The sequence below is a fragment of the Clavelina lepadiformis genome, chromosome 6 (assembly GCF_947623445.1).
Source record: "Clavelina lepadiformis chromosome 6, kaClaLepa1.1, whole genome shotgun sequence".
Classification (NCBI taxonomy): Eukaryota; Metazoa; Chordata; class Ascidiacea; order Aplousobranchia; family Clavelinidae; genus Clavelina; species Clavelina lepadiformis.
Genome location: NC_135245.1, coordinates 1,715,930 through 1,735,678, shown reverse-complemented (window position 1 = coordinate 1,735,678; position 19,749 = coordinate 1,715,930). Strand labels below are relative to the sequence as shown.

The 19,749-nt window shown below is 36.8% G+C and overlaps 1 protein-coding gene across 1 annotated transcript; it reads right to left on the bottom strand.

Moving 5' to 3' along the window:
• Window positions 1-9,630: 9,630 nt before the first annotated feature.
• LOC143462398 (single-minded homolog 1-like) lies at window positions 9,631-18,914 on the bottom strand. Its single transcript, XM_076960552.1, has 13 exons — window positions 18,688-18,914; window positions 18,187-18,419; window positions 17,907-17,953; window positions 17,404-17,493; window positions 16,936-17,068; window positions 15,955-16,043; window positions 15,657-15,889; window positions 14,858-14,964; window positions 14,543-14,693; window positions 14,079-14,155; window positions 13,901-13,995; window positions 13,459-13,582; window positions 9,631-11,373 (listed from the first exon to the last, which is right to left on the bottom strand). The coding sequence occupies exons 1-13, from the start codon at window positions 18,807-18,809 to the stop codon at window positions 10,616-10,618; spliced, it is 2,259 nt and encodes a 752-aa protein (XP_076816667.1). The 5' UTR covers window positions 18,810-18,914; the 3' UTR covers window positions 9,631-10,615.
• Between the last annotated feature and the right edge of the window lie 835 nt (window positions 18,915-19,749).

Below are 19,749 nucleotides of genomic sequence, written 5' to 3'. Positions count from 1 at the left end.
AAAAGCGAGCCTCTCAATCCAAATGATGTGCTTAGTTGCTAGACTAGAAAGTTATTGGCTGATGTGGAATATTATGAGAAGAAACTATAGCAAAAACAGCTGTCAAATGGGGGGGGGTATGCTTTACTATAGAAGTGAAGACTATAGATAAGAGTTGACTGCTTCCAAAATGGGCAATCCAGCGGGTATAGCAAATTTTTTGCCCAAAATGTACAAATATGGCTGTGGATAGAATTGAACTAAGTGGCTGAGTGGCCTAACATTCACACAGTGAAAAATTTCCGGTTTCGACTAGTTGTGGGGACACCGAACGTAGAACTTAACCTTGATCGTATAGCTTACCTCTTGATCTTAGCTTAGGTGTTGCCAGATCCTGCGAAATTTTCTGGCAAAATTTAGCAGCAAACATAACTGAACAATTATCAAACTGAAATCAAGCAAACTACTGTTTCAAAATGAATTCTTTTTTCTAACATATCACTTACAATTTGCTTTACGAAAATTTAGCTGGGTTCTATGATTTCGAGCAGATTTTAAGAAAAATTTTAAGCTTGGGGTTTTCTATTGGAACAACTACGCTGCTATACCCACAAGCAACAGCCGACCAACCAATTCAGTTCATGTCAAAGAATGCAGATGCAAAAAAATCTTGTTTCAGATAAGTGAGCTAATCATTTTTACTGTGATACTGAGCGTTTTTGTAATTTAGTATTATGTATATGACATAAAAATTTCAGCAATGATTTCCATTTGCTCAAGTCAAGACCCAGTTACTGAGCAGGTCCTACTGTGTCTTCCGATTGATGCAATCATACTTTTGCATGTTCGCCCAAAATAATAACTTTATAACTAGAAACAATTATGACATCGTGCGACTTTTGGCAACCACATGTGATTAGTGTTGTAACGTCAAGAGTGTTGAAAGACCATAGGTCGGCAAACCGCAGCTCTTTCATCTCTGTGCTCTGGCTCCCGTGACTCAGAGCCAGCGAGCTCAGTTAAGAAAACCTAATGTGAATAAATAATGGTGTTTATTAGTGTCACAATGTAATAACTTAATGTGTTTGTCAGATTATTATTCAGAATGATTTGTTCCGATGTGAAAAGTCTATGTAATTACTACCCAGTGATTTTCGTGGGCATAATACGCATGGCTGCTCGCCACTCACATGATCCTAAGTTTGTTTTTATTCGAGGCCGCATGTCTTGTTTATTGGTCTTGTTTGTTGACTATGCGGATTGTCATTGGTGTAGTGAGAATTTTGTGAGGGTAACCATCTTGTCTTGTGTTGTCCAAGTTTCAGTCAAGTAATAGCTAATAAATGTAACCGCACAGCAAGCTGACAGGTATAGCAGGTTTTTTGTCAGAAGTAGTGGGGATTCAATGAAAGGGGGAGGCATAAGCCAATTACGTACTAAAGCTTTTACGTGTAACTGTAAAAGAATTAGTTTAAATTATATATGTAGCATTAGGTTATTTGTTTTAAGTATTAGGTGTTGTGGCTCACAGTAGGTTTTAATTTGAAGAAAACGGGAACAAATGACTCTTTCAACACTAAAGGTTGCCGACACATGTGCTAGACATACAGTGATTCAAAGGGGTGGACCGATACAAACCCAAACAGGTTCGCTGAATACCGTCCATGTGGAAGATTCGGGCAAACACAAATGCTACCAATGGCGAACCCAAAAACAATTTCACCCAAAAACAATTTCCCTCAAAAAATTTACTTACTTTGGTAAGAAATAATGATTTAATTTCCTGAGTAAGCCATAGAACCAGTCAACATCTCTTGCAGCGAAGGTAATTTACTAAACAAGTTTCTTTTACTAGTGATACACGTGCAGATAATACGTAAAAAAGTAACAGAGTATTTTATACTGACCAAGAATTTTTTCACATTTTTTGGTGCATTTTATGCCAACTCTAAAGCTGTTGTGAATTTGTGGTAATCATAACACTTCTAAACGGTTTTGGGTTAACTGCGGATGTAGCATATGTGTTTTACATTCAATAGGCAGATGTTCATATGTAAGAAAAAGCAGGTAGATGCTAACCGAAGTCCACAAAAAATAACTTATACTGAAGTGAAAGGTTAGGTTATGTACAGTATTTGTACTGATCAATGCCGATATCTATGATGCTAGGCGTTTAGCTAAAACTAACCTGAAACCCATCGCACAAACATGGTAACTTAAGCTTACCTATTCATGTGCAAAAGCTTAGGTACTATGCATGGAGTGGGTTAAACACTAGCAGTTACATACCACCTATAGCATGGTACCACTTAACCTTTGATATAAACCGCATTCAAAGCTGCACCCGCACTTGAATCAAAATCTATCCAATTTTTACGTTGATTTCATTATGACTTCACAATTAAAGTCCACAATAAAAGAGCAAAACGTGACAAGTTTGCAATGACTTTAAGATGACAATTATAATTGTTAAAAACATAAAAAAATTTAACAAATTTCTCTGGTCAGAATGTATACTTCACAGTTTTGCTTAATATTTTATACACTTGTTCGCATTACAACCTCCCACTTTAAATGAAGAAATTAAGTTCAGTAAGTCATAAATCACAATGCCAATTGTTGAAGATAGACGATTAGGTGAGGAGATTTGGCAGTTGTTTGGCTTGAATGATTAAGGATCATCGCAGGGCTTAAGTGATGCAAAAACTTTCCTCAGTCCGAGGTTGTAGATTACTAGGCTATACCATAAGCTATAGTCTATACCAGGGGTGGTCAGACCTGCTTCATGCTCGAGCCGCATATTACCAATTCGAGCTTTAAAAGAGCCGCAACACAAACACAATAAAAAATACGAATTTATTCACTCGCAACGAAGTGTAGCTATTGATAAACATTAGTGCTGCGTGGTGATACTATGAGTCTCCACCTGGGCTTCACCAACTCTTTTTGCAATTATTAGTGTAACCGTAACCGAGACTTAAAACTAGGTCAGCCCTGAGGTACAGCTTCAAACTGACAGTTTACTTAACTACAGTGTACAAGTTAGCACACTTCTGTACAATAATGTCCTTTTTGGAGTGTAATTTGATTATTACTAACAATGAGTCCATCGTTACTACGTGTGATAGAACGCATTGTTTCATAATCTGATCAAACAACTCGTCTAGACCGGGAAAATGTATGTCTAATTCAACAATGCAAATTCATTAAAGAGCCGCAATTAAAGGCTCAAAGAGCCGCAATTAAAGGCTCAAAGAGCCGCAGTTTGGCCACCCCTGGTCTATACCATATGCTTAGGATGCATTAAAATTAGACTTCAGTTGTTAGGTGTCAAATGTAAATTAAAAGATAAAATCTATATTTTAACTTTTAAAGAACCAACTAGGCTACAGTATGATAGCACTAACAATTTTTGTCAAAACATTGACATTCTCTATTGCATTGTTACTCGAAACATTTGCAAATAAAACGATTTTCACTTACTTGGCTCCAATATCTATTTAAATAATAACACTGTGCTGCGTTAATTTTGAGGTTACTGAAGTATTGACGGTTCTTACTGTACTTTTTGATGCTGAATCCAAAACTGTTATCCGTTTTCTTCCATCAGGTCTAGTTTTTTGGCAAATTGCATTAGAAATTTTCGACAACTTCAGCGTCTTGCGATTGAGATTTGTGATGTCATAAAAATGATTTAGCAATTGAATTAAGTTTTGATGAAACTTGAGTGACATCACAATGAGAAGAACATAACGAATGCACCTGATGCTTGAAAAGTTAAACATCTGAACTGGTTTTTACAGGCTAGGTTAGTGTGCAGTTTAGTGTGTTCAGTTTAGTGTGCAGTTAGTGTGCAGTTAGTGTGCAGTATCACATGGCCCTGGTATTCCTGTTTCAGAACCACCTGGAGAAATAAGTGAAATGGAGTGTTCTTCATCTGCAGAGAGCGAAGCAAGTGAACAAGACACATGGGATGCAGAGCAAAGTACAAGCCAACCAAAGCCTCTTACACAGCTTGAGCTGAATGACCTAACACGGGATTTAAATCTCACCAAAGAATCCGCTCAGCTCCTAGGATCACGACTACGTGAGAACAACTTGCTAGCTCCACACACCACATGTTTCTGGTATCGGTATAGACATAAAGAGTTTAGAAAATATTTCAATTATGACGAAGACCATTCCCTAGTATATTGTCAAGATGTTTCAGGATTAATATCAGCTTTGGGCATAGTCTACAGTTCGGCAGAATGGCGATTGTTTTTGGACTCATCTGTAAAGAGTTTGAAGGCAGTATTACTACACAATGGCAATGAGATTGGTTCTGTTGCTGTTGGACATTCAGTGAAGCTCACTGAATGCTATGAAGACATGAAATTCCTTTTGAAATCTCTTCAGTATAGCCAACACAAATGGAAAATATGTGGTGACTTAAAAATGATTTCGATACTTCTTGGGTTACAGGCCGGTTACACTAAACATCCATGTTTTTTTTCTGTGGAACTCGAGGGCTGATGATCGCCACTACACACAAATTAACTGGCCACCCAGAACAAGTTTTACACCTGGATTTAAAAATGTCAAATCTGCTTACTTAGTTGATCCACAAAATATTCTTTTGCCACCTCTCCACATTAAACTTGGTCTCATGAAAAACTATACCAAGGCACTTGATAAAGATGGTCCAACCTTCAAGTTCTTACAAATGAAATTTCCCCGTATCTCTGAAACGAAGCTACGAGCAGGAGTCTTAGATGGGCCACAGATCCGTGAGCTGATCAAAGACGAAGGTTTTACTGCACTCATGTGTGCAGTAGAAAAAAGAGCATGGACAGCTTTTCGAGTAGTAATTCCAAACTTCCTTGGAAAGTATAGAAGCCCTGATTACGAAGCAGAGGTTAAAGAGCTGCTTGAAAGCTTTCAATCCCTTGGAGCCCGGATGTCTGTGAAGATGCACTTTCTGAGTTCGCATTTGGATTACTTTCCTGACAACTGTGGTGACTACAGCGAAGAACAGGGAGAGAGATTCCACCAAGACCTTCGGCAGATGCAAGAAAGGTACCAAGGATACTGGGATGTAAACATGCTTGCAGATTACTGTTGGTGCTTAAAAAGAGATCTTCCCAATTCCACACATAGAAGAAAATCTTTGAAGCGACACTTTTTGTCAGCATAAATCATTTGTATTTATATTGTTATTGTATTTATCGTCGGAATATCATCATGTGCCGCACAACGCTTTCTGTGTTAAGCTATTTTGAACACTTCATTTTTATTTCTACATCAAGTATTTCGCATTTAAAACACATTTTCGATGTTAAGTGTTTACGTGTCTATAGTGTAACATATTAACTTCTACTGTTAGTTTGAGCGCCGTTGAACAAAATTATGTGTTAGGAAGCTTTCTTGGTTAGTTGTAAGTGCCTTTATTTCAACTGTGTCATTATATTTTTGTAGTATTTAAAATGGCTGTCATTGCAAAAACCTTGCATTCAAATAAAAATACCATCTTGCGAAAATTGACAACATGCATGACCAATTAAGCTACCACAGAAATTAGTTTCTTTGTGCACAATAATGACCAAAGCTAGCATAATTACCTAAATATGTGATGAAAAAAAAACTTGACCTGATTGAAAAAAACTGGTTACATTTTTTAGTTCAGCGCAAAAAATTGATTCAGAAACAGTTAAAACATCTTTGACCTTTGCGAAATAATTTTCAAACGCAGCACAGTGTAATCCATCTTTCTCGATATTTTGCCCGTTTCTGCCCACTATAGCCTATGTGAAATCCTTAAATTACGTTTTTTTTGTGTAATACATAACGTTCCTTTACTAAATGTGAAAAAAAAATAAATCTATGCACTTCTCTGTCAACTCCTTTATTTAGACGAATAATGAGTCATTGTTGGGTAAAAGAAATAGCCTCGTAAATGCATAGCATAATAACGATGAATTGTTTTTTTACAAAACATTAAATTGGAAGATACCGTCACCGTCAGTACGTAGAAACCAACCACACGTCAATCAAACTGCGAAAATGCTTTTTGCACTAACCTAAGAACTAATAACACAGTCCAAGTTAGGAAAAAAATAACAATCTCAGTTTAGTTTATACACTGACAGTGTTGCCACTCAAAAAAAGAAATTAACCCTACCAGCACACCTAAAAAAACCCTACATCTCCCTACGCAGTTTGAATAAAAAAAAAGAAATTTTGGCAGTTTTATAGCACTTTATAACTACTTTAGTTTCAGTTCAAAAGCACCAGAACTAAAGTAGTTCAACATTTACTGACGTTTGTGTTTCCACTAATTGAATATATCAGTAATGTTGAATTTATAACAAGAGCAATAGCAGATAACATTCTTTGGTGCTTCTAATCAACAACTAAGTCAGAATATAAACCACCAGGGTTATCGTAATTCATTCCACTCGTCAGCCTTCCATTGATACCTGAACATCTCTTATGCACCCAATACTTGCACTTTCTGCATTGAATGGAATTTCTCCCTACTCTCTTCCCACAAATTGCGCATGGATCAACAGTACTGACTACTCCCTTCGACGATTTTCTACCAATTCTCATCGCTTTGGTTTTATTGATGTTCACCTTCAAACCTTTGCTTTCCAGTGCGCTTTTCCATCTAACAAACTTCACCTCCACCTCTTTCCAGCTATCTCCTACGAGAACTAAATCGTCAGCATACAAGAACTCTTCCATTGTTGTTTCCAAATCATGTGTCAGAGTATCCATAACAATTACGAAAAGCAATGGGCTTATCACTGAACCCTGGTGGACCCCCACTTCTACCTTAAACCATTCTGACATTTCGCCTTCGAGTTTCACAGATGTCTCAGCTTCCTTATACATCTCCATCACCGCTCTAACTTCTGGTTCCATCACACCTTTCTTCCTCAAAGCCCACCAAATCACTTCTCTGGGAACACGGTCAAAGGCCTTCTCCAGATCAACAAACACGAAATACAGCTCCTTCTCAACCTTTTCGTATTTCTCTATCAATTGTCTCACAGCAAACATGGCATCAACTGTACCTTTTTCTGGCATAAAACCCATTTGGATTTCACTAATTTCAACTCTCTCACGAATTCGATCCTCGAAAACTCTTTCCAAAACCTTCATTGCATGTTCAAGCATTTTCAAGCTTCTATAACTGGTACATTCCTTCACATCTCCCTTTCCTTTGTACAAAGGAACCAACACACTCTTTCTCCAACTTGCAGGCATTCCCTCCCCATTCATCATACCTTTACCAATCTTTGCTAGGATGCTCTCCACATTACATAGCCGAATTGCTTCTATTGGCACACAATTGTCGGTCAATCTGCTGTGCATTAACATTGAGCATAGTTGTAATGCAAGGAAGTCCACTAGCAATCGTGGCTGCAGCAGTGATTGAAGAAGTTTCGTTAACAATAGCAGATGGTTTCAAATGCGAAAGAGATTGGAGTACAGGGTCATCTAAATTGATCCTTTGATATAATTGCTTCACTGCCTCCCTAGGCCTATACCATTCCCTACATCTTTCCAAGAAACTTTCTTTCTGATGAGGTAGCAATTTTTTGATTGTGTCACTTGCCATCAAGCCTGGAAAAAACCTCTTGGATAGAAGGCCAGCGGGAGCTGTCGTCAACATTAAGTTGGTGGATATGACTATCTTTGATATAAGATCGCTTCATAAAGTTCAAAGCAAACATTTTGATCACACGGACCACTTCGGACCACCGCGCGCAACACAAAGTCGTAAATCTACAAAACAAGATCACTTGATTCCTGTCTGCTCAATCTGCTGATTCTGCTCATCTGCTGTCTCACTCTCCAGTCTCCACCTGCTGGGCTTCTCCAACTCTTTTTGCAATTTACAATTATTACTATAACCACAACCAAGGCTTAAAACTAGGTCAGCCCTGACGTACAGCTTCAATCTGACAATTTACTTAACTAAAGTGTCCATTGTTACTACATGTGATAGAACGCATTGTTTCATAATCTGATCAAACAACTCGTCTAGACCGGGAAAATGCATGTCTAATTCAACAATGCTAATTCATTAAAGAGCCGCAGTTTGGCCACCCCTGGTTTAGACTATGTTCTTGTCATTATTCAGTAAATTTATTATTTGAATTTATTTTTATTTTACTTTAAACAAAAGGAAATCTATGAGTAAACGTGAAAAACCCGTAGGGTCACCCTACACCCTACAAGGGGCCAAAAAACCCTACCGTAGGGTAAAATCCCTACGAGTGGCAGCCTTGTACACTGATCTCTTAAAGACTTAAACTCTCCTATTGGCAAATCAAAGTTAACTGGCCTTAGTCTGCTTGTTTGTACCACCGTTATTCTGACAAAATTTTGGCAGAATCATAGAATCCAAAAGCAGAAATGTGTCTCCTCGAAGAAACAACAGTTCAATCTATATTAATTATTTTCGATTAAATTATTATACTAAGCGTATTGTCAGAGAGTAAGAGAGCTAGTAGCAAGGTCAAATGTTTCCTTTTTGACAGGAAAGTTTCTTAATGTTCGTCAACGTCCAAAGCACGCGGCTTCAGTCCCAAAAGCGACGCACTGTAATGCGGTACAAATATTTTCATGACATTTTTATCATGTATACTTTATATCTTAATATTGAATTTCTCCGGTTTCAGAAATAATATTCTCCTGACGAAGTTCGAAAAAGCATTTGGTATACACTATTTAGTACATGCTTCACGTTAATTTTTCGCTCAAAAATCTTGAAAATTGCCGTCGGGTTTTGGAAAAAACTAGTAGGTTAAAAATTAACTTGCAGATAAGAGAACAAAACTTACAAACCCACAAGGAAAATAATTTTTTTACTAGAACAGTTACTCTGACTCATGCAACATTATTACATCACAATGCCAGGAACAAATACGGCAGCCGGAAAAAAATTAGGATGAAACCAGAATATTTCATACAATTTAAGTGCGCATTGTTGCATACGACTGTATTTTTGCAGTTTGTTGTTCATCTGTTGTCTTTGGTGGCCTACTGTATTCGATTTTGTAATTCGTCTGGTCAGTGATCAATTCATCCCGATCCCGATAGCTTTTAGCGATATCTTAAAAAACATACCATTTACACGAATGGACAAGCAAAAATGTTTAGCTGTTAAGTGGTAAGTCAACACTAAGCCATCAACAGCTATGCATCGAATCACGGTTAAGGAGATCTGCCCACGTACACAGCTAAATTTGACTGTTTGAGTTAACTATTTCTGTCTGCAAAGCGACATCGCATGCTTATGACGTTATCATTGATGTTGTATTTTACTGTTTATATTTTTTGTCGTTAACAGTGCAGAGCGAAAGTTAAGTTGCTTACCGTTGTGATTACAGCACAATAAAGCACGTGCTCATGGACAATTAAGGAGCAGGAAAAAGTGGTAAGTATAATTGCTTAAAACCTTCAAGACAGCAATTAATAGAATTGTGCTTTCAAATGGTAGGTTGGCGTGGCCACCAAACCCACGTTGTGTTCTGTTAGTGGCAGGACGCCAACCGCTACAGCTTTTCTTAAACTTCCAACATTCATTTACATTCCACTAAACTTTTTAGTCCTTAACGTTTTCCTAATTAACGTTGACGTCAAATGAAACTGCAGCACTTGCAAAGCTTACAAATTTTATTCACCTGTTACACAAAAAAAGTGCACATATCAACCACAAAGCTTCAGAACCAAGAAAATGTAGTGCAAAAAGCTAACGTAGTTCGATTCCTAAGTTTCCTGTCCACCGACAGTTTTCGGTGAGAAAAAGGTAAGCGAAAATTGAAGAATGGGGAATTACTATGCAATAGGCGGGCGTCAAATGACTGCAAGGTCTGAAACTTTATTTCTAAAAATGCTGTCCAATATTTCATGCAAAAATTATAACAAAGAAATAAATTAGGGCTCTACGCTGAACAAGTTTTCGTGAAAGCTGCTTAGCATTTAGTGCCAGTGCCATTTACTGCGGTTCCGTAATTGTATCATAGGTTGGAGACAAACATTTAAATAATTTCAAATATTGGTAGTTTTTGTGGGCAAAAATCTGAGAATATAACTTCTCTCGGCTGAAAAGTGTCACGTATTCCAGCGCTTACGTAACGTTATAAACTCGGAGCAATAATAGTATTTTTGCGCACTGATAGGTAGTAGAAGCAACTCCAACAAAAAAATACTAGCACAAAAAGACTATGAGCAGAGCACCCACTTTTGGAACTTATGACACAATGAGAAACTGTTTAAATTATTCGTAATAATAAAAGCACTCTTTGCCAAGTCCGCCCTTGCACACACAGCGGAGCATTAATGTGTATAAAGAACTAGTGAAGTACAATACTAAGTAATTTCCAGCACGCTAAAAAAGAAAAAAATGAACTTTTAAAACATTAAAAGAGAAAATAAAAATTGCACGAGCAGTACACGCGTTGTACAGGGGTGATGTGGTAGATTTTGCTTATTGTGGATAAAACAAGTCTAAAAATTGCTGCAAGAAACCAGCGTAGAAGTGATAAAACGCACCCTTTGTTTCTGATCGTATGAGGTATAACGTAAACAATTTATATAGAGGGCGACTGCCTGAGAGTGAAGCGTCAATTAACAACTGTATTTAAATGGGAAGGGAGTTGAGTGCATTTACATTATGTGCAAGTTTGAAGGGTTGTAGGATCAAGGGCCCATTTGTACCATGAGGGGTGCAACCAGGTAACGGTGCCAGAAGTATGCCGCTGTTAGGAACATCTGATAATGTCAAGACGGAGGGGTGCAGTCGGTTCACATTGAGGTTTTGTTGATTGTTCTGGGTGCTACTTGCCGCCCCTGCCACGCCATTGTTGACTTCGACGAACGCTGGCATCACCAATTTGCTATACGGGATCTGGGAGCTGGAGAGGATGACTTTATTTGGAGGACTAACTTTCCTCATTGGGTCCTTCCTCAATTCATCCACAATGGTTGCGACAGAGGAGGGGCACCCGGCAATATCCTTGGGTGGGGCAGACACCACTTGGGGTAACGGGTTTAACATTGGGGCTAGATAATTCACCGGTGGGGCTAAAATATATGCGTCTCTTGATGATAGCAGAGAGTCGTAACTGACATAACTTGTTGTAAGCATTTTTGCAAACAGAGGGTTAGAGTTAAGAACATTGGGATCGATCCCGTAAGGGTAGTGATGATGTATAACAGTGGTGTTCAAATCACTGCGATTTGATACTTCTCGGTTTGGGGGATTTCTCCACATCGTGGAGTCAACATCGAGAACATCTTCGGTTTTTGATAAGGAAGATTTTCCATCTTCCGAAGCAGCAGATGACTCAGGTAATCTTTCCTCCATTCTCTCTCTCTTTACAATGTGCTCCTTGTCAACTGAAAAATGAAAGCAGATGTACAATATGTTAGGTTAAACAGGAACTTAGTTCATTTCCAGTATATATCCAGAAACTAATTAAAAATGCTTTGGTTCAAAGTATTGTGAATTTTGGTAGAAAAGTAGGTACATGTAAATCCTATGGTTAACGATAATTACTTACAATATTATGTGACCATGTCTAAACTAATTAAAATGGGTACTGCAGTTCAAAATCACACTGTTTGTAAAAAACCTCGTGCAGTGTTTGTATAATGACATTTATTATGATAATGACAGATGACATTTATTGAAAGCTTGTTAAGTTGAAATTGGAGGTACTGATTAATTATCCAAAGTTTCAATTTAAGCGAAGTTGGTATAATTGATGGCAAGGAACTATGCAAATACAATTGGGAGACAATAAACGTATCGTAACAAGGATTTTTCCTTTAGAGTCTTTAGACAATTGTAGATCTTGTAGACCAGGACTTCTCAAACTTTTTGGATCTGCGACCCAATTTTAGAAAAGAAATTTCTATGCGACCCATAAACTATAAACGTCCAATTACAAATCTAAAGCGGTATTTTTGTCTCTGGCAAAATCATACAAATGCACACAACCCATCGAAATACAGTAACTGTAGCCTGCAGTAATAAAAGGCTCTTGTAATGGAAACAGTAAAGCGAATAAAAAATCAACAAGAAACAATTCAATTTATGAAAATTAAATTTGTTTCACGACCCCGGCCCATAGTTTGAGAAGCCCTGCTGTAGATGAGTAGAAACAGTTAGATCTAAAAGCAGTATTATACATCGTGATAATGGTATTAAACTTGAGTTAAATCAGTTCAGGCAAAATGCCCTCAGCTTCCCCTCCGAGTCTACTAGGTTATAAAAAAGTACCGTAAACTTTCTGAAGTAATCTGTCTATGGCCTAATTTATTTTCACCTAGATTAGTTATTTTAACTGTTTTCGTTATCCTTGTTTCATTTTTAATGTTTAATAGATCTCTTTTATCTTTTGATAACTGGATTGTGATGGCTTTAACTTGGGTCAGTAAATGTTATACATTAAAGCAGCAATACATATGAGAGGTTTAAGGTGAAGGGGCGTTAAATTATAGAACTTTTGGCTTTGTAGCTTAGAATAACCCAGTAATAAAGCAAATTTCCATGGTACTTATGAAACAATGGATGCCGTTTCCACTAATTTTAACACAACAAGAGCTAGTTAGAGCTAGCTTATGGCTGGCTAGCTAGCCATAAACCACAAAAACATTTCAAGTTATTGACGGCTGTTTACAAGCATTTTAAAATTTTGTTCAAACCAGTGAAATTATTTGGAGTTATCTGAAATGTCAAATTAGTGAAATAAACAAGTTTTCACTGTAGTAGTAAGTTGTATTTAATTTAGCTCATAAACTAGATCCCCCAGGAGTATGAAGTTTCAGGAAACAATTGACAAATATTTGCTAAAAATATGAGTTTAATGCGTCATCCACTCCAACTATTCAGCACAACCACAAAAAGAAGTGTAAACACATAGTGGAAATATGTGGTTGATTTAAATAAGGCTGGCGTGCAATGCAGTTCGTTAGAGTTCAAAGTAATCCAAAAATCCAATTCCATTTACATTGGAGTTACAAGTACCTTTAACTGAACAGTCTATTCAATTACTTGACCAGTAATGTGAAACTGTAAACACCGCATTGACAAACAAATTACTTCATTTACTGTCATACACTTTACACAAACGCGAAGCCTGGATGTTTAAAAACCACTGATAGCACTTAGTAACAGTTACATGACGAGCACACAGCACAGTTTAAAAGAATCAATTTTAAAATGTCAACCCAGTTCGTATGACTAACAAAATTTCCCCAACTTTTGAACCAAAACACTCTTCAATCAGGAAATGGCCTGGATGAAGTTAATCGTGTCAAATACATGAACTTTATTTAACTTCCTAGGAGTAGTTAAGCCTGATTTCGATGAAGACTAATCACCAAGAACTAACAATAACTTAATAACTAACAATACCACAATATCACTAAGAAATACACAGCAGACCAAGAATATATGATAGAATGTAATAGTCGTACCTGGCTCGCTCAAGGCATTATAGGTGTTAGTGCTGTGCGTTCTCTTTAACGCAGAACATTTATCAGGAAGTTCTTTAACAAACTTGACATTTGATTCTTTTGTTTCGTCAGATTTCACAGACACCTATTTCCAGTAGTTGTCTTAGTAACCTTATTGTATTTACGAAGGTTTCTTTAATAGTAAGCCTGGCTATTGAACATACAGTAGAAACATTGAAACAAAGCAATTCCAAAACAATTATTACGCTACAAAAAGTCATCCTTATTGTTACATGAATAGAAATGACACTTTGCTTCAAGGTAGGAATATTGCTGACATGGTTACTTGGACATAAACAGGCTAAATAACAAACATTGGCAACAAACAAAAAAGTGATCTTCACCTAACACAAGAGGATTAAAAGTCTATCTAAGCAAGCTTAACATCGGGCAATCGACTTACTGCACTATTGTTGTCTATGGCCTCAGGTTCACTAGATGAGTAAGAACGACAAGCTTTGACGCCTGGTTTCAAACTTGACTTGGTGCTGTCATTATCTGCATAGAAAATACTTTTGCGATGAATGACTTTTGGACGACATTTTGTTTGGAAAATGTGATGGATGGAATAAAAAATTTACCGCTAGCTTGATCTGCTGTTGGACTACTAGTTTTGTCCTTAGATGCCTTTATCTGGCTCCAGCCATTTCCTCTCTCACTACAAATAGTATGGTTTTGTTTACATGAATCATTCGATTATGATGTTGAACTGTTTATTCTCTGTATATGTTAGGTGTAAATAGATATATTAACATATGCAGTGTAACATAAAACCGTACAAAAACCTGAAAAATATATATAGCTGATGTTTCATAAACAGGAAAAACGGCGTTTAAAAATCCCACAAAAACAAGTACTCTATTAACCACAAAGACACCAAATTTTATCACGTAATCTAGCTATCAGGGAAAATGGCTTGAAAACGATATACTATGGCCAACTGATACTGTTGTTCACCGAAAATGCTTTAGCTTTTATACAGCAACAAGAAGTCCCTCGTCATTTACTTGGAAGGAAATTTCTTTTGCATATTACAAGGGTTTACCTTACTACATGTGTAATCCATACAAATGCGTCTTCTTCAGTGTTCTGATGCTTATCAATCAGTAAAGTCACACACGACTGTAACCATACATAGCTACCGGATTTAGTAAGCCACCGATAGTAAGGCGTGGTAACTTGGCCTTTTGTAAGAACTAAAAACACAAACGGACTGAAAAGTGAAAACCACACAATGCTTTCAAGTGCATTATGTTGTTGACATTCATAATTACTTAATGGGTTTTTACTGAAAATACTAAGTTATGATTTCCTTTAGGGATTACAATCCTTTTTAGAAAGACGATGAATGTAAGCATACTTTCCAGATGGCACATTCTTATTTTGTCCAAGTCTGCCGTGTGAACAAAATGATATATAGTACAGCCCTTCACTTCATCTGCTTCATAGTCTGTCACCTGTTTCACCCTGTCGTTGATGCAGAAATATTCATTACATTTATCACTACACAAACATGTGGTGTGCCACATTGCCTAAAATCAAAACAAAAACATGTTAATTTACAGCTCCAGTGATTGTCGGTGTACTCTGTCTACACTCTGTCAGTGTATCATTGCGTTAAACAAATACAGATTTTGTTTACATACAGACAGTAGTAAATAAATAAATCAACCTTGGCCCCAATTGATTTAAGATTAAATAAGCGCTGGTTTTAATAACCGACGCATCTAGACAAGCAGCAAAACAACAACCCTGGATGCTAAAAATTTATCAATCATGTATTTAAGACAGAAAAAAAGTAACAATTTGGTTTGTTTATGTGGAAATATCCATCAAAGAAGAAAATTTTCGATTTTCATTAATCAGTTTATTTCAGATTTTCGATCAATTTAACATTAATCAAATCAATGTCTATATCACATCCTACTAAAGGTGACGCGTTCAAAAACAGTCAGCAACATCAAAATTAGCTTTTGTTATTTCTCACAAACACTACAAAATAATTGAAAATGGATTTATACAGTAGAGCCTGAATTAATCAAAAATTTTCTAATGTACTGTCCGATGGAGGTGACGAAGCGGTTCCTACTGTGGTATGAAAATCCCTATTACTATCCACTAGCTTTACATAAGGTACGGAACATTTTCTTCGGGTTTACCTCTCTTCGCAATAGTTAATGCGAAGTGAAGGTCCCAGTCTGGCCACGAACATCGATTCTTCAAGTTGCAGGTCAGTCACAGATGGTGAAGGTAAGACTTGTGCAATGGCAACAAAACCTAGCAGATTGTTTCTAATGGTACATTCTTCCGAATCTTCATTTGACGAATCGTCGTCATTGTTTGAGATACATTGAAGGTTCTTGTGGCTCAGACATCCGCTAATATGGACGACCTTGAAAGACGTTCAACGATTTCAAGAAAATACAGAAGGAACATGAGTTTAGTGGAAATTCTTACTTTATAGCCCGATGACTTAATGCTCATCCCGCGGCGAGTTAAAGTGGATTTCATCCGAATATAAAACGAGCAAGAACAGGTATTCTTATCTAAATAAATAACTTGTAAGTCAATTGATTTCATCTGTTTCATTGTAGCCTGAAATATTTTTACTCTATATTTACTTTTACTTATACATGACAGGTGAAGTGACAGCAATTAATGACCTAGAACTGGAATTCAATCTCAGGTAAAGACCACTGTCTTACTTCAACCATCTTCGCAGCTCATTGCAGACATAAATAAAAGGTAATGCTGTGGCTTGAAGTTTCAACTTTGAAACTATGTTATTCTATTAGAGCAGGGGTGTCAAACTCAATCGCACCAGGGGCCAAAACTCAAAACTTATTTAACGCCGCGGGCCGCAAGGATAAAACTTGATTGAACATTTCGTGACACGAGTATATGAATTCGAACAGGCAGTGAAAAACCACCAAATTTTTGATGTTTTTGACGATTTTTGACTGGGCTATTTTTGATTATTCTTCTATTACGTCATTAACTCATTATGTTTCATTCATCTCCTTGCAAAAGCATTAAAGAATTAACAAACAATAAACAAAAAAGCAGCCCAGATTACAAGCGTTAGATTAAATCTATTTATTCTATCGTATGGTGGGGCAACTGCTTTGCTACTCTATTGTGCGATTTGCTATAATCTTGTTTCTTGCTTGAAAAAAGTAAGTTATACTGTACAATGATCTCGCGGGACGGAAATAGTTCAATGTACAAAATAACATTGCGGGCCAAGTTTTATTGTAAATCGGGCCAGATGTGGTCCGCGGGCCGGGAGTTTGACACGTATGTATTGGAGGATTTGAAAAAACCATTGTGCTGTGGAATACATTATAATAGGCCCCAGTGAAGCATTCTATATTGCACCCCTCCCTTTATTCACCAAACACCATAAAAACAAATATGTATATTATGTGCCGACAATACCTCCAGTTTCTTTGGTGATGCGACAAAATTTTCCTTTTCCGTTTTCACAACACTTGTCTTCCAAGTGGTCAGTCAATTCTAGCTGGTCAGCAGGATGAATAAAGTTAGAGAGACAGCTGCCAACCATATCAACCTGTCCGAAATAAGTAGGCATTGAAGAGTTTTTCTTAGATACAAGCCAGTGTTTGGGTCTTCCCTTGGTTGAAAAACCCCAGTCAGAAACTTAAAACTTTTAGTAAAAAGAGAATTAATGGAAATTAAGCTATATGCATACAACGAAAGTTTATTAACTCAAAGCTGAAATGACACATTAAATTACTTGGAGTAGTTTGTAACATGAATATCAGCTATATACATACTTGGCCTCAGCCCGTTGCAGTACATTGGGTTATCCGAAATTTTAATTATAAGTAAGCTTGTTTTATTGAGCTTCTATTGAGTAAAGATATAATTATTATCCACAATCACCTGGGCTAGACCAAGGTAGCTTGAGACCGTGTTTGAGACATACAAGCATCTTCCTTTCTTGTTTATCACCATCAGGAAGCCATCTAAGCTCTGCAAAGCGAGATTAACAAGGGTCAAAAAGTTTTGTTTATTCAGAAACCAGGGCAATTATAAGGTACGAGCATGGTATCGAAACATTTATCCTCAGAATGAGAAAGGTGTTTACATGATTTAAACTGAGCAATGTTCCTTATCACTTGAACCCTTGTTACTTACCAAACTTGTTCAGACACCTTTTTTTTTGGATTGTTTATTTATTTTTAGACAGTTCGTCTATAACATCAACCAAGAGTAAGGTCTTGCTCAAGGATATTACAATGATAGCGTAGCACCACCAAGTGTTCATACCAAATTGCAATCGGCCGGGCATTCTACCACTATTTTGCTAGGCCGACAGTGTAATAAACCAGAATACAAACAACATTAATTGAAAAAAATTATAACCAACTTGTTTGGAAACATACCTGCAATAGGACAGATGACAAGTTCTGCTGTACAAATCTTTCCATATCTAAAAGAACTTACACATTAATGAAGGATAAAGAGCAACATACGATATAACTCAACACGAAGAACATGTATGCAATAGTCATGTTTACATGCACAATACAACCAAAAACAATACAAGAAATCGAAATATATAATTCATTATAGAAATAACTGAATAACTATCAGAATAAAGTAATTATAACTTTATCGTAATTAATATTGCCAATGTATCGATAAATAATATCTCAGACATACCACTTTCACCAGCGGTAACACTGTAGGACTTTAGAAAGAAATTACTGGTATGAAAAAAATCTCGGAGTTGCAGGTAACTCATTGTAAGTCTAATGATGGACGCTTTATCCAGCTGGCTGGAAGTGTCATTTGGAACAGGCAAGAGCTTGGCAAGTTCATAGAACTCAAAATTTTCCTTGCCCCTCCTTGAACGGGCAGCATCCCTGGATTTTTCTTTCTTCATGTGAGACATCCTGCAAAAAATGCTATTTTAAAACCATGAATGCCGCAAGTCAGACTGTGCTAGTAATATCGCATTCCACAGGTACTGCATAGACTTAAGGATTGTCCTACGATGGTGGTAAAACCCATGCATTTTATCATGGAATTTGAAATTAGTTTTTACGTGGTCAAAAACCTGTAGTCCCAGTTTGCGTTACAAATAAATCATCTATAAAAAAATATCTGGGCCCAAGATATTCAGCATTGAAGAAATACTGTATAATCAGATATCAATTAAACCTTAAATTTCTTAAGTGTTGCTCCTTCTCAGACGAGTTATTTTCTTCTGTGTGGTTAAAAGCACCGGTCGACTTAAGATCATTGCTACAGGTTTCCTCACTATTTGTGCTCTCCTGCAGCATCTTGAGGGTGACATTATAACAAACCAAACTACTCTATGCAAGTTACATATTGCTATGGATTCAGTTCAACATCAACTTATTCCTATTTCAGATATAAAAAAAATTTATAATGCAGATCTTACAGCCATAAATCAGCACAAGCAGACAAGCTGCTTTATGAAAAGAGAGAAATTACGAATTATCTTTTTTAAACTTTTGCTATGATTGTTTATTTATATAATGCGTAAGTATACTTAAAACAATATTTCAAGTACATACAAATTCCAAAATTGGTATAAAAAACAGCAAAATAATGTTAGCATAATGCTAGACAAAAGGATCTACATCAGAGTAATAGTGGAAAGTGTGGCACATTCACGCACGAAGTTTGTCAACGTACACGCCAAACTTTTTATCTTCACACTGATTTACAATAAATAAGCAAAGAGCCTTCAGTGAACGTCATCAAACCAAAATTTGAATCTTTGCACGCACAATTTCTCATCGAAAACTGCCATACTTTCCTGTCAGGGATCAGAAGTTTTAATTACATAGGCTAATAGGTTAATTAAAGTTTTATTTGTTTAGTTTGAAGAGGCATTTTTGCATGAAAAAAATTTGCACAACAATATTGGCGACTACAGTTGGCCAAAGGAGTAAAAATTCATGAATTTGACTGTGCAGGAAGACAGACAGAACTGGGCTATAAACATGTACAGAAAACTACATGATATGTGTAGACCTATGCATCATGTACATACATAAAATCTACACTGTAAAGAATGGCAGTTTTTGATGAGAAATGGTGCAATGATGCAGACACACAAAATTTGGCGCGCACGTCGACAAATCAGGTCTAGTATAGAAATGCACAACCAAATGACGTCAAAATTTGAGTAGCTGGGATCTAGTAAACAAAGGCACCCTGTAGGCTAGTTGTGCACTTGTAGACCTCTATACA